This window comes from Hyla sarda, chromosome 1 (assembly GCF_029499605.1).
Source record: "Hyla sarda isolate aHylSar1 chromosome 1, aHylSar1.hap1, whole genome shotgun sequence".
NCBI lineage: Eukaryota > Metazoa > Chordata > Amphibia > Anura > Hylidae > Hyla > Hyla sarda.
The window spans coordinates 404,060,288-404,076,635 of NC_079189.1; the positions used below are offsets into that span (position 1 = coordinate 404,060,288).

General features: G+C 42.6%; 1 protein-coding gene across 4 annotated transcripts in view; it reads right to left on the reverse strand.

Annotated features, from left to right (window-relative positions):
* Window positions 1-16,342, reverse strand: part of EMC4 (ER membrane protein complex subunit 4) — a 28,907-nt gene extending 12,565 nt beyond the window's left edge. The window contains exon 1 of one of the 4 annotated variants that reach the window (XM_056528472.1): window positions 16,321-16,342. Coding sequence is in view for 3 of the 4 variants with exons in the window: in XM_056528451.1 (XP_056384426.1) it covers window positions 1,754-1,772 (19 nt within the window). In the remaining variant the exon portion in view is untranslated. The other 3 variants (XM_056528468.1, XM_056528462.1, XM_056528451.1) reach the window with 3 other exon arrangements.
* Window positions 16,343-16,348: the final 6 nt, after the last annotated feature.

Below are 16,348 nucleotides of genomic sequence, written 5' to 3' on the forward strand. Positions count from 1 at the left end.
ACCATGTACATTTGAGACGATTTGCACAGGGGTGGCTGATTGTTACAGCAGTTCTGACAAACGCAAAACAATAAATATCCATATGTGACCCCATTTTGGAAACTACACCCCTCACGGAATGTAATAAGGGGTGCAGTGAGCATTTACACCCCACTGGCGTTTGACAGATTTTTGGAACAGTGGTCTGTGAAAATGAAAAATAAAATTTTTGATTTGCACAGTCCACTGTTTCAAATATCTGTCAAACGCCAGTGGGGTGTAAATGCTCACTGCACCCCTTATTAAATTCCATGAGGGGTGTAGTTTCAAAATGGGGTCACATGTGGGGGGGGGTCCACTGTTCTGGCACCATAGGGGCTTCCTAAATGGGACATGCCCCCCCAAAAACCCTTTCAGAAAAACTCACTCTCCAAAATCCCATTGTCGCTCCTTCCCTTCTGAGCCCTCTACTGCGCCCGCCGAACACTTGACATATGCATATGATGTATGTCCTTACTCGAGAGAAATTGGGTTACAAATTTTAGGGTGATTTCTCTCCTTTTACCCCTTGTAAAAATTCAAAAATTGGGTCTACAAGAAAATGCGAGTGTAAAAAATGAAGATTTAGAATTTTCTCCTTCAGTTTGCTGCTATTCCTGTGAAACACCTAAAGGGTTAAAACACTGACTGAATGTCATTTTGAACACTTTGAGGGGTGTAGTTGTTATAATGGGGTCATTTATGGGGTATTTCTAATATTTTGGCCCTTCAAATCCACTTCAAACCTGACCTGGTCCCTGAAAAATTACGATTTTGTAAATGTTGTGAAAAATTGGAAAATTGCTGCTGAACTTTGAAGCCCTCTGGTGTCTTCCAAAAGTAAAAACTCGTCAATTTTATGATTCAAACATAAAGTAGGCATATTGTATATGTGAATCAATATATAATTTATTTGGAATGTCTGTTTTCCTTACAAGCAGAGAGCTTCAAAGTTAGAAAAATGCAAAATTTTCACATTTTTCATCAAATTGTGCAATTTTTCACCAAGAAATGATGCAAGTATCGACAACATTTACCACTAACATAAAGTAGAATATGTCACGAAAAAACAATCTCGGAATCAAATTTAAAAGTAAAAGAATCCCAGAGTTATTAGTGCTTAAAGTGACAGTGGTCAGATGTGCAAAAAATGCTCCCGTCCTTAGGGTCATAATGGGCTCCGTCCCCAAGGGGTAAAGGCTGAAGAAATAAAATCCTGGTATACCATTTAAAAAGCCAGAAAAAGGCACCGCGCTCTCACCCTAGCTAGAGGCGCCCAATGTGTCCCTATGGCTCTAATAATGCAGATACTGTCAGGTTTACCAGGAAAACAATAGGCACCATGATTTCCCATCAAAATAACAAGCATCTTGTTGTTTCCAATTATGAGCAGTTATCAAAATAATTTTGGAAGAACTTATTGTAAATGTATTCAACACTAGCATATACCGCATTGTGTCCCAACCAGTGTGCCTCCAGCTGTTGCAAAACTACAACTCCCAGCATGCACGGACAGCCGAAGAGGCACACTGGTTGGAAAACACCTGAAGAGAACCTGACTCCAAGAGTTTATGTGGGGGCAATGATATAAAATGTGTGAGGACAAAGGGGGTCCTGGCGATCTGTGGTTGGCCCGTGTTCACACTGCTGCTGCGTTATTAAACATGCTCTATCCAGGGCTGTCGCTACACATGCATTATACCCTATATAGAAAGTAGTCTATTAGAAAAGTCACTTATGGAAGCAGCCATCATGGAGACAGAAGACTGTACACCAATACCTCGCACCATTACCGTTGAGCCTCTCCTGCTAGCAGCGACCACAGCTGACGGCGCCGGAAGACGCTTGTTAGTGACGTCAGAGGATCATCCAATCACCTCCCAGCACCAAGGGTAACACTGGGTAGAGACGTCCAGGTCTTCTGCGGCGGCCATTTTCTCGAAGCCTGTGTTTCAAATTCTTCTCATTCTAAAATGTATCAGGGGACACATATGGGACGACTAGTTCTTAGCACAGATTGTTGTATGAAATTCTGTCCAGAGGAAACGTTGCTTAGAGCAACCAATCAGATTGCTTCTTTCATTTTTGAAAAGTCCTCTGAAAAATGATACAAGCGATCTGATTGGTTTCTATGGGCAACTCAGCACCTTTTCCTCTGGACAGGTTTTGATAAATCTCCCCCATTGTATTATTCTGTGACTACACATCCAGTTATGATTGTCACTGGAGAAAATGGCATCATTTACCTACTCGATGTATGTCACATTGTTGGTACGTTTGGTCATGAACAGACATTGGGGGGATTTATAGAAACCAGTGTAGAGGCAGAGTGGGGCACTTGCTCGTAGCAACCAATCAGATTGTCTTCAAAGAAATAATTGTACTGGTTGCTATGGGCAACTGCAGCACTCTGCCTCTACACTGGTTTTGATAAATCTCCCCCATTATCTCCTTTTATAATAAATGTATTTTAGTAATAAGGGGGTTAATAGTAAGATCCCTTGTGGTTTACTATGTAATATCCCTATGGGAAATATGGAAGCAAAATGACCATGACCGATATGGCGTATTTTACCCTCTGGACCATCTTTAGGAAACAACCCATCAGATAAGATCACGCTTTAAATCATTGTTTTTCCAACCAGGGTGCCTCCTGCTGTTGTAAAACTACAACTACTAGCATGCCCGGACAATGGAGTTGTAGTTTTGCAACAGCAGGAGGCACCCTGGTTGGGAAACACTGCTCTTAACCTGTTGGGGATGAAGGGCGTACAGGTACGCCCTTGCGTCCTGGTAGTTAAGCACCAAGGGTGTACCTGTATCGACCAAAAATTACCACTATTTTAAAGTATGTCACGAAAAAAAACAATCTTGGAATCAAAGTCATAAGTAAAAGCATCCCAGAGTAATTAATGCATAAAATGTCACAGGTCAGATTTGCAAAAAATGGCCCGGTCCTTAAATGGGCACTGTCACCCAAATTTTTTTTTTTTATATGTTGTAGTACTTATGTACTACAACATATCTCTAATATACATTTATTATTATTATTTTTTTCATTAAAATGGTTTAATTTACATTTAAAAACCGGCCACTAGGGGTCTCCCTCCTAGTGTCCGGCTGCAGCCTGGCGTGACTTCAAACTTGAATTCAGTTAGGCTGCGCTCGCTCCCTGCCTGTCAATAAGACCAGTGGGAGCGAGCGCTTTGAAGGAAGAGGATGAGCGCAGGCTGTTCTTTTGTCGGGGGGAGGTGTTGCGGGCTGCTGTGACTGTTCTTTTGCCGGGGGGGGGGGGGGGGGGGGGCTGGTTGTGGGCTGCTGTGACTTTTCTTTTGCCGGGGGGGGGGGGGGGGGGGGGGCTGGTTGTGGGCTGCTGTGACTTTTCTTTTGCCCGGGAGTGGGTTGAGCGGCAGGGCGCGGTGGGGCCAGGGTGGTTGCGGGCTGCGCGGTGGGGAGCGGGTTGTGCGTCCATCACAGATACGGTGTTCACCTATACAGTATGCCTCCAGTTGTTTCCCAACTACAACTCCCAGCATGCCCTGACAGCCAATAGATGTCAGAGTAAGCTGGGAGTTGTAGTGGGGAAACAGCTGGAGGTACACTGAATAGGTGAACTAAGGGCGGAAGTCCCCCCCAGCAGGCATCAATGACGTCACGCCTGCTGGGGAAGTCTGCCTGGTAGTGAGCACACTACCAGGCAGACAAAAAAGCATTTTTAATATGTAAAAAAAAAAATAAAGGCAGGGAGGAGGTTAGGGATAGATGGGCAATAGGCAGGGACAGATTAAAAAAAAAAAAAAAAAAAAAAAAAAAAGGATGGTGGGAGCTACCCTTTAACCCCTTAAAGATGGACCCATTTTTTACCTCTATGACCAGGCTCTTTTTTTTTACATTTGATAAGAATCTCTTTAAATGGTAATAACTTTAGAATGCTTTTTCTGAGCAGAGCGATTCTGAGATTGTTTTTTCGTGACATATTGTACTTTATATAACTGGTGCATTTTTGTTGACACATGCAGCATTTTTTGTGAAAAACTTCAAAATATTGTGAAAAACTGGAAAATTTCTGGCGTTTTTTTTTTATGGTGAACACTATGCGGTAAAAGTGATGTTATATTTATTCTGTGGGTCGGTACGATTTTGGCGATACCGATTTTATACAGTTTTCTATGTTCTTTTTCCTTTTCTGAGCAAAATAATTTTTCTGCCATTCATTTTCCAATAGCTGTAACTTTTTTATTTTTCGTCCGACGCCATTGAGTAAGGGCTTATTTTTTGCGAGATGAGCTGTACTTTTTATTGGTATAATTTTTGTGCTGCGTGCTACCTGCTACGTGCTACCTTTTGATCTTTTTTATTCCGCTATTTGTACCAAAATTGGCGAATTTTGCGCTTTTTTTATGATGTTCACTGTGCGGGATAATTTACATTATAGTTTTATGGTACACGTTATTACGGACGTGGCAATATCTATTATGTATATGATTTGTGATCTTTTTTGGTGATAATACAGGACTTTTATTAGGAAAGGGGCATTTTTTTTTTCATACTTTTATTGAAGAACTTTTTATTTTTTACAGGTTATACTATGCTGCAATACATTTGTAGTGCAGCACAGTATGACCCAATCAGCTGCGCACAGCACAGCCTGTGTGATCCAGTCTCTGGCTGGATCTCACAGGCTTCCGTAGCAGGCATACAGGAGGTCATGATCTGACCTCCTGCTGCCATAGCAACCAACGGCGACCTGCGATCGTATCGCAGCGGCGCCGTTGGCGAACAGGAGGACAGCGCTCCCCCTGTCAACACCATAGATGCCGTGATCCATCCTGATCACGGCATCTAGGGGGTTAATGCGGCTGGGACCGGCGCGATCGCAGCTCCGGCAGCTGCAGCGGGACTCCGGCAGAGCCATGGCTCCGTACAGGAGATCGGGGGGAAGTTATATTAGGCTGCAGTTGACCTTTAATGGTAAAATCCTGGAGACCTGTGAAGTCCAGATGAGGGGGCCAGCCATAAGAGTGCTGCTCTCTTCTACTAAAGTGATTTTTGTGAATAACCTTTTATAGAGCGATGGTGTACCGCCCCCAAGGTGTCCCCATATCATTGGCCCAGTAAAGGCCTCTGTGTCCCCAAGATCTAGTAACAGCCACAATGTTACCAGTTCCAGATACCCGGCCCCCACAATTCCTGTCCCGCCTGCCAACCACAACGCCACACCACCAAGTGACATCTTCTGGGACAGTGCTGGTATACAAAAACAGTCCATAACATACCCATAGCTAAGATATTTGCTTAGTCTCCTCACATAGAATGGGCCTGTATTTGAAGAGGACCTATCAGGAAGAAGAAAGCATTGATGTCACATACACTCACCCCAGCATCCTTTCTGAAGCTTTGTATTATCTCCTTGAGACACTGGTGGAAACTTACCTCTGTGTAAACTAACTTATCAGGCTCGAGTTATGTGTACGTGCATCTGATTAATGAAAAGTCGCACGTGGTGTGATAAATTTTGCGCACGTGCACATGTGTGAGATTTTTGCTTCTGTAAAAATGTTGTAATCAAGTTTTGTAAGTGTAAAGATTGCTGGAATTGGTTTGCGCCACTTGGAGCCCTCTACGACAACATTTGCGCCATTTAACCCCTTAAGGACGGACCCATTTTTTATCCTAATGAACAGGCTCTTTTTATTAATTTTTTTGACATGTGTAGCTTTTTCTGAGTGGAGCGATTCTGAGATAGTTTTTTCATGACATATTGTACTTTATATAAAGTTGTGCATTTTTGTGAAAAACTCCAAAATATTGTGAAAAACTGGAAAAAATAATTTTTAATGGTGTTCACTGCACAGTAAAAGTGATGTTATATTTTTTCTGTGGGTTGGTACGATTATAGCGATACCCATTTTATATAGCGTTTTATGTTTTTTTTTCCTTTTCTGAGCAAAATTATTTTTATTTTCTTTTTTGTGTTATCAACTTTTTTTATTTTTTGTCCAACTCCATTGATTGAGGCTTATTTTTTGCGGGACAAGCTGTACTTTTTATTGGTATCATTTTTGCGATACGTGCTACCTTTTGGTCTTTTTTATTCCGCTATTTGCACCAAAATTGTCGAATTTTGCATTTTTTTTTTAATGGCATTTACCGTGCGGGATCATTTATATTATAGCTTTATAGAACAAGTCATTACGGACATGGCAATACCTAACATGTGTATGATTTGTATTTCTTTATGATAATACAGGGCTTTTATTGGGAAAGGGGAATTTATTTTATTTATATTTCATACTTTTATTGAAGAACCTATTTTATTTTTCACTTTTTACAGGTTATACTATGCGGCAATACATTTGTAGTGCAGAACAGTATATCTTGATGGGCTGCACACACTACAGCCTGTGCGATCCAGCCTGTAGCTGGATCTCAGAGGCTTCCGTAGCAGGCATACAGGAGGTCATCATCTGACCTCCTGCTGCCATAGCAACCAACGGCAACCCCGCGATTGTATCGTGGCACCGCCGTTGGTGAACAGGGAGAGCACTCTCCCCCTGTCAACACCATAGATGCCTTGATCAGTATTGATCAGCGCATGTATGGGTTAAAGGGGTATTCCAGGCCAAAACTTTTTTATATATATCAACTGGCTCCGGAAAGTTAAACAGATTTGTAAATTATATAGAAGAGTTGGAGAGGCTCTTGTCCGACTACCCACCAAATAAACCCGGGCTACCTAATTAGACACCTATACCCAAGGTGTCAAATTGAAGTTTGTCTGTAGAAATATATATTAGGGCTCAGGGTTTGAGACAACTGGACAGGTAGTATTTCAAGTAGTATTTCAATTTATTAATTATATATAATGTGACAATAGAATATAAGATAAAATGTAAATAGCAGCAACTGCGTCTCACAGGGCCCTTGTGTAGGCGCAGCACCAACTATTAAAAACTATAACATGTGTATATAATTTTCATACTTATTCTTAGCTGCTGAAGAAAGGACTGAGACAGTCCTGAAATGCGTCCAGCGTCCCCTCAATACCTATTGAGACCACCAGTGCACTTGCCCTGCTCATTAAATAGCAGCCCGATACCGGAAAATAAACTGTCAATCACCCGACACCCGGTGAAGGAAACATCCACGCCTCGCTGCCACGAGGACGCCACCGGCATATGTACGTTCTTACCCGCAGAAACCGCTGCGACAACACCACCCGCAACCCACCATCTACCAGTATCACCATCGTGGGAGACGGCCGAGTCTCCGGTGATGCTGTCTCATGCCAAGAGAGCTACTCAGTGCTAACATACTGTGGGATTTCACAGCGCAACAGGAGGAGATCGCAGCATCCACGTGAAGTTCAGCGCATCAGTGTCCGGGAGCAGTGAGATGCAAAGTATCATACAAATATGCATGCATATTAACAGTGACTGCACACTAGCTTTATATGTTGAATATTGTCTGCAATTAGCAAGTTTATCTTCTACTAAAGTGTTGAATTGCAAACTACCACGATAGCCGGACTCATCTGAATGGTTGCTACGGGTTACTAACCTTATGGTTGCTATTGGTTTCTAAAATACCGGAATCTGTCTATATTAGCAGGACTTTTTTAAGAGAGGAGATAATGGACTATTGTGGATGGACTAAGACTTTCCCACCCAGATCCCTCTCCCTATATATGTTTATGGTGGTCTCTATTTTTTATAACAATTTTACATAAGTATTTTTATTTTATATACTGTACTATACACGTTATAGTTTTTAATAGTTGCCCTGTGAGACGCAGTTGCTGCTATTTACATTTTATCTTATATTCTATTGTCACATTATATAATTAATAAATTGAAATACTACTTGAAATACTACCTGTCCAGTTGTCTCAAACCCTGAGCCCTAATATATATATCTCTACAGATTTGTAAATTCCTTCTATTAAAAAAATCTTAATCCTTCCAATAGTTATTAGCTTCTGAAGTTGAATTGTTTTCTGTCTAACTGCTCTCTGATGACTTACGTCCCGGGAGCTGTGCAGTTCCTATGGGGATATTCTCCCATCATGCACAGCTCCTGGGACGTGACATCATCATTGAGCAGTTAGACAGAAAACTTCAGAAGCTAAAAACTATTGGAAGGATTAAGATTTTTTAATAGAAGTAATTTACAAATCTGTTTAACTTTCCCGAGCCAGTTGATAATCATAAAAATAAATCATAAAAATCATAACTCTTTCAAATTTGCACCTAAAAATCCATATGATGGCTTATTTTTTGCGCCACCAATTCTACTTTGTAATGACATCAGTCATTTTGCCCAAAAATCTACGGTGAAGCAGGGAAAAAAATCATTGTGCGACAAAATTGAAAAAAAAAACGCTGTTTTGTAACTTTTGGGGGCTTCCTTTTCTACGTAGTACATTTTTCGGTAAAAATGACACCTGATCTTTATTCTGTAGGTCCATACGATTACAATGATACCCTACTTATATAGGTTTGATATTGTCGGACTTCTGGAAAAAAATCATAACTACATGCAGGAAAATTAATACGTTTAAAATTGTCATCTTCTGACCCCTATAACTTTTTTATTTTTCCGTGTATGGGGCGGTATGAGGGCTCATTTTTTGCGCCGTGATCTGAAGTTTTTAACGGTACCATTTTTGCATTGATAGGACTTATTGATCGCTTTTTATTCATTTTTAAATTATATAAAAAGTGACCAAAAATGCACTATTTTGGACTTTTGAATTTTTTTTGCGCGCACGCCATTGACCGAGCGGTTTAATTAATGATATATTTTTATAATTCGGACATTTCCGCACCCGGTGATACCATATATGTTTATTTTTATTTACACTGTTTTTTTTTTTTTATTGGAAAAGGGGGGTGATTCAAACTTTTAATAGGGGAGGAGTTAAATGATCTTTATTCACTTTTTTTTGCAGTGTTATAGGTCCCATAGGGACCTATAACACTGCACACACTGATCTTCTATGTTGATCACTGGTTTCTCATAGGAAACCAGTGATCGATGATTCTGCCGCATGACTGCTCATGCCTGGATCTCAGGCACTGAGCAGTCATTCGGCGATCGGACAGCGAGGAGGCAGGAAGGGGCCCTCCCGCTGTCCTGTCAGCTGTTCGGGATGCCGCGATTAGCCGCGGCTATCCCGAACAGCCCGACTGAGCTAGCCGGGAACTTTCACTTTCACTTTTAGCCGCGCGGCTCAGCTCTGAGCGCGCGGCTAAAGGGTTAATAGCGCGCGGCGCCGCGATCGGTGCTGCACGCTATTAGAGGCGGGTCCCGGCTTCACTATGACGCCAGGCCCGCCGTGATATGACGCGGGGTTACTGTGTAACCCCGCGTTATATCAGAAGAGCAGGACCAAGGACGTACCGGTACGTCCTTGGTCCTTAAGGGGTTAATGCTGCCAGGACCGGCGTGACCCCGGCTGTGATTGACAGCCAGGTCCTGTCGGTGATCTCCTGCAGCGCAGAGCAACAAGCTAGCAACTTGGACGTATGCATACGTCCTGGGGGCGGGAAGGGGTTAAAGAAAAGACAATGAGGGAGATTTATCAAAACCTGTGCAGAGGAAAAGTTGTCCAGTTGCCCATAGCAACCAATCATATCTCCTCTTTCATTTTTCACAAGGCCTCTGCAAAATGAAAGAAGCAATCTGATTGGTTGCTATGGGCAGCTGGACAACTTTTCCTCTGCACAGGTTTTGATAAATCTGCCCGAATATTTACAACCACTGCAAAGTCATAGGGCAAAATCTTTCAAGTAAGCAAGTCTGGTAAAGAAAAAAGTTGCAAAACCATTAGTGCACCAAATTTGCGCCTTTTTTACACACCAAAAGATATGTAAAATGCTTGATAAATTCCCCCAACTGAAGTATTGTGTATATCGTTCATGGGTTGAAGCATTAGGGTAGATCTAATAAGCAAAAATATGTCATACATGATGTGTGCCAGATTTATGTTTATACCATTTTTACACCTCGCTAGACAGGTTTGTTTTTAACAGTCTGCCTGGGTCAAAGGGTAAAAGGAAACACTCTTGGGCTGATCGCATCTTTTGTGTGGCAGATAAAATCATTGTTATCGGCCATGTATCACACTGTGTAAACGGGATGTGCAGCCAACAATGATGAATTTAAAGGGCCACATAGTTCATTGAGCTGCGTGAAGCTAAACTATAAGCACCATTGTCCTGACCAAGGCAATTACTAGTCACAAGAGTCCAGGGGAGCGACTTGAAATGCTTTGACTCTGACAATGTACACAAACTCAAGGAACAACAGTTACTATGGTTTGTCTTTTTTTTTTTACCGGTTATAATAAAGGTTAGGTGTTTTTAACAACACACACAAGTGCTGGACCTATAGAATCACTTACCATTGCCTACATGGTCATTCTATCAGTGCACTGACTAGGAGATTGGATTTGCTCCATTACAGTCAATGAGCCCACCATGGGTACACAGCGGCCCCCTCCCACAGACATGAATGGAGGAAGCGTGACCGTCTCGGAAGCAGCGCCTGGCACAGAATGCGGGGGGGCTGCACCGGTATCGCGGGGGGTCTGAGCATGACGAGAATCCAGTCTGTTACTTTTCACTTTTGCCCTATAGCCTGTAAATATGCTAGGTGTGGAGAGTCTCTCTTCTCTTTCTATTTCTAAACCTGGTTTCCTTGGTGAACATTGTATAGTCTATAAAAGGCTATGTTCTCATAAATGGAGTCATTTAGGCATATTTTTCTTCCTTTGGGTGGGGTCACACGTGCTGTATATTTGCTGTATTGTCCACTGCATTCGAATGCTGGTGGAGGTTATACAGGTAGCAGCGGTACGTGTTGAGCATTCAGCAATGTGGTTGTTCTTTTGTATTACATACATATTTTTATATCCGATAGCTACACTTTTCATTATTTTTTACACAGACAAAAGAAAACAGCTATAGAGAGAACATGAGAAAGTTGATCATAAAGTTATATTGACAGCATTAGCTGGTCAGATCTGGAGTGCATGTGGGTTTCCTATCTCTCGCTCAATGCCAGATGTCAAGGAAAAGGAGAATCAGCATGTTGGATTTACGTGTGTCTGTTCTGTTGCTTCTGTGGGAGATTATTATGGCAGTTTATTTCCCTCTCCCCATAGGTATAAACATTCATTGCTTGCACCTTCTATAGAAAAGAACTGTCAGCTGAAACAGCTATGTCTGTCATGTAAGCCACCAATCCCAAGGGGGGTCGTAAGGATGTCACCAGGGCATACAGGTACAACTTGGAGCATTAAGTGACTATATAGTCAACGCAGTAGCTGCGCTCTCTTTAAAGGCAGTGAGGGATGGCTACTATCAGTAGCTGGGACCTCACTGCTAATGACAGGCAGTGGCAACCCAGTCAATCAGTGGAATAAAGGAATAATGAAACATGCCGGTTACCCCAGGGTGCTAATTGGACTCCAGCAATGTGATGGCGCCGGTCCCCTTACCTGCTCCGGATCGAGGTCCTAATGATGCAGCCTGGCAGAGCTCTACAACTGGAAACATCACTGGCATCCATATATGTATAATGGCAATATATCTAAGCAAGTACACTGATCCCTCAACTTACAATGGCCTCAACATACAATAGTTTCAACATACAATGGTCTTTTTTGGACCATTGTAACTTGAAACCAGACTCAGCATACAATGCTACGGACAGTCCAGATCTGCAAAACATGTCAATGGCTGGAAGAACCGAGCAATCGGAATGGGAATTTTACTGGTAAAACCCCTGTATTACTGAAGTGTATGCACTGACTGTTGTCTGGTAGCGCCCCCTACAGTACAGGGAGGTACAACATGTTCTGTACTCTTTATCTGTATTACTGAAGTGTATGCACTGACTGGCTGTCTGGTAGTGCCCCCTACAGTACAGGGAGGTACTACATGTTCTGTACTAATCTTTACCTGTGCCAGGGATAGCTGCTCCAGGTGGGGGCAGCTCCATTTTACACTTTTGAGGACACTGTGTGTACAGGACCCAGAAGAAGCTCCTGTCCTCTACATAGACAGTGATTTACAGCTCCCAGCAGCTCCTTCTTACTTTTATATGTAAGGACTTGCTTTATCTGTATTAGTTATCTAATATTTAATCATCACTTTTTCCTATTTTTGGATGACATTTTGGCTTCAGAACCAATTACCAGGTTTCCATAGGGTTATGGTCTCAACATACAATGGTTTCAACATACAAATGGTCGTTCTGCAACCAATTAATATTGTAACTTGAGGGACCACTGCATAGTTTATCCATATCTGGACTTCCAATTGCCTACCCATGCCAGCAATGAGGTTGTAGCCTCTATTTTTTGGCTTGCTGGTGTATAGGCTAGGTGACCCATGGACTGTCCTCTCCTAGAGACCATATTCAGGGGCCGTAGACAAAAATCCAAAAAATTTGCCCTGGGCTACCCTATCCCCCCCGGCAGGAACCCCTTCCCCAACCATACATGACCACCTCCCCCTTCCCCTAGCGATCTCCTTGTAGAGCCTGATTCGGCATTTGTAACAACCTTTTCAGTATAAAAAGAAGCTTTGGGCCTTATGCATAACACAGTACAGGTAACCCTTCAAGCGGTTTCCCATAGCAACCAATAACCTGATAACTTGTCATCACAGCCACAGCATTTATCATAATAAATGATTATATAATAAACGATTTTATATATATATATATATATATATATATATATCACTGACACATTTGTTAGATAAAGAATATTAATTTAGCATAAGGCAGAGCATGAGACCGCAACCCCCCACCCACCCCTTCTGCTCTGAACGCTACTGTGTAAGCTCTGCCCAGCAGCTTGCAAAGGGAACAGAAATATCCAGCACAATATTCAGCACTATGCACTGACGGCATCATGACCCTACAGTCTAGCTCAACCAAAGGGAAAGGCAGCTGAATCATTCAGCTCTATACAGTCTATACACTGTGCTGGGCTGAGGTCCCACCTGCATTTTCTGACTTTTGTTTCTGCCAGGCTGCTGCAGGAGACAATATGCCTGCAGGACCAGAAGGAGATGGTCAAACTTTTAGGCTATGTATCGGAATTCCGCCAGAGATTCTGGAGCAGCAGAACACAAAGTTACAACATTTTATTAAGAAGTACATTAGAAAGGTAATTCAAATAGGCTAATCTATAACATATTAGTTTTTATAACTAACTACAGGTACCATTTAATTAGTAACTACATATAGTAGAACTACGAGTCACATAAGTTAGTAACTATGTCACAGTATTATGTCATTTACATAGGTTAGTTCAATATTTCCCATACATGGTATTACTCTGAAGGAGAACCTCACAACAAATGATATCAACAATTGGCAAATACTTAATCTTTAGATATAAAAATGGAAGTGATGTATAAACACTCTGCCCAATTCTAAATAACTACACATAACTCTCTGGCAGGCATATTTAAAGGTACAGTACAAGATATATAATCTAAATTATCTTTTAGAGATATATAATTTAAAGCCTTGCATCAGGATTGAGATCCTGCAGGACCCAATAAAAAACTTGCAGGCGGTAATGAGGTTGTGGGTGAACACGGACCAAACACCTTATGGGAAGGGGCAGTAATGGTCAGAAATCCAGCAGGAGTAGGATTAAGAAAACAGCCCCTTGCTGTGGGGCCCCGAGCAGAGCAGATGCTTGCCCGTCCTGTAGCGACGGGGCAATTCCCCCCATAACTATTAAGGACATCCCTGTGTCCCGTAAAATCTTTTCGGGACACAAGGATGCCCCGGTTACCTCTGTGCGGCCGCCAGCCCTGCGTTAACTTTAAAAACGTAGGGGCCGACGGGAAGTAGCGCACGCAGGGACATCACTGACGTCCCGTGCAAGCGCCCATGGCAACAGAGCGGAGCGGTGAGGAGGATGCGTGCGCATGGTAGGTAAGTGACCAGTGGGCAGCAGCAAGTCATCTTAAGTATTCCGACCGCCGCTCCGGGGTCACGATCATAGGCTATGGGCCATAGCAGTAGATCATGACCCCGAAGCGGTGGTCGGAATACTGAAGTGGGGCAGTAAACAGGCATACAGCCTCCAGCCATACACTGTATATGGCTGAAGGCTGTATGTCTGTGGGGGGAACATACTGCACCTAATGTGGGGGAACTGTACTGCACCTAATGTGGGGAACTATACTGCACCTAATGTGGGGGACTATATACTGCACCTAATGTGGTTGACTATATACTGCACCTAATGTGGGGGACTATGTACTGCACCTGTGGGGGAACTATACTGCACCTAATGTGGGAGAACTCTACTGCACCTAATGTGGGGGGAACTATACTGCACCTAATATGGGGGGGAACTATACTGCGCCTAATGTGGGGAACTGTACTACGCCTAATGTGGGGAGCTATACTGCACCTAATGTGGGGAGCTATACTGCACCTAATGTGGGGGAGCTATACTGCACCTAATTTGGGGGAGCTATTTTGCACCTAATGTGTGGGAACTATACTGCACCTAATGTGTGGGAACTATACTGCACCTAATGTGTGGGAACTATACTGCACCTAATGTGTGGGAACTATACTGCACCTAATGTGGGGGAGCTATACTGCACCTAATGTGGGGGAGCTATTCTGCACCTAATGTGGGGGACTATATATTGCACCTAATGTGGGGAACTATATACTGCACCTAATGTGGGGAACTATATACTGCACCTAATGTAGGGGAACTCTGCTGCACCTAATGTGGGGGGAACTCTGCTGCACCTAATGTGGGGGCCTCGTATCAACATTCGCTCACGTCGCACTCCCAGAATTCAAGGGTTGGCGTTACAACGTCCTGATGCCGGCCCTAGAGCGTGACGTGCATGAACATCAAGGGGAGGGGGGGGGGGCTCCATGCTCATTTTGCTTGGGGCCCCCAAATTCCTTCAAACGGCCCTGATTGGGGTATATACTTATTATACATTGTTTGTCCCCGATTATATCTAGTGATGATTTAATTATGGAACAGTTTCTATCTAGCACTTGCATATTTTTTCTGGTCACGCATACATTATCCCTGCTGTCAGTGTCTGTTAATCAGTACAGCCACATAACTCTTTACCTACAAGTGAGTTTGTTATGTCTGTTCCATTCCAGGTTTTCTACTTGTCCTTTGTTATTACTCAGTATTCTTACATCATGAACATGTGACCTATCTCTAAAGTATTTTAAGGTGTCATTTTCTATAAAGCAATCACAATGGGGGAGATTTATCAAAACCTGTGCAGAGGAAAACTTGCCCAGTTGCCCATAGCAACCAATCAGATCGCTTTTTTCATTTTTATGAAGGCCTGTTCAAAATGAAAGAAGCAATCTGATAGGTTGCTATGGGCAACTGGGCAAGTTTTCCTCTGCACAGGTTTTGATAAATCTCCCCCAATATGACCACGCGCAACTAAGCGCGAAATGTGTCAGGTGCAGCTCTGCTCTTACCTATGTCCTTCTTGCTGGACACACTCTTTCCTTGACAGTTATATTTTAATAGTTTGGACACATGGCGATATACTGTTTATTTTTGTCTACATTATTTTATTTGAAAAATGAAAAAAGAGGGGTGTTTTAACCTTTAAGGTGAGGGGTTATTCACATTTATTAACACGGTTTTCTTTTTAGTACCCACAGGAGACTATCGCATGCAATATTTCAATTGCAAACACTGTTCAATGCTGTGCCATAGCATGGCAATGATTATTGTTATTGACACGCTGGTTAAACAGACTGCTTGTATGTTCAGAGCACTGATCCGACGGAGCAGAGGCAGATGAGGACGCCCCAGTTATCTCCTTAGTTGATCGGGACACCACATTTGCACTGCGGAGGTCCCTAACCAGTCCTGCAGCAGCATCAGGCTTGTCCATGGGTCATGGACAAGAGAGGACTCATTGACAAGGCTGCATGAGCAGACACACCAATCCGTATATGTTAAGTGAAGCTATACAGTATAATGTTTCCCATTGACTTACAAAAAAAAAAAAAATACGGACTGGAATGTACACATTTTTGGTTTACACAATAACATGGTTAAACCATGTTTTCGAAAGCAGGAAATGTAAACAATATGGAGACAAAACACTGTATAAACAATAACCTCCCCCACAAAGTTCACTTGAAGTGAACCTACTTCCTGTAAGTTGTGTCCTCAACAAAACAGTCAATAAAGTTGTGGAAGGAGTAGAGGGAGGGACGTAACTGAATCAGGTGACAGTCATGTGAAGAAAATACCTTTGTTTGCAATTAACTTGCACGTGAC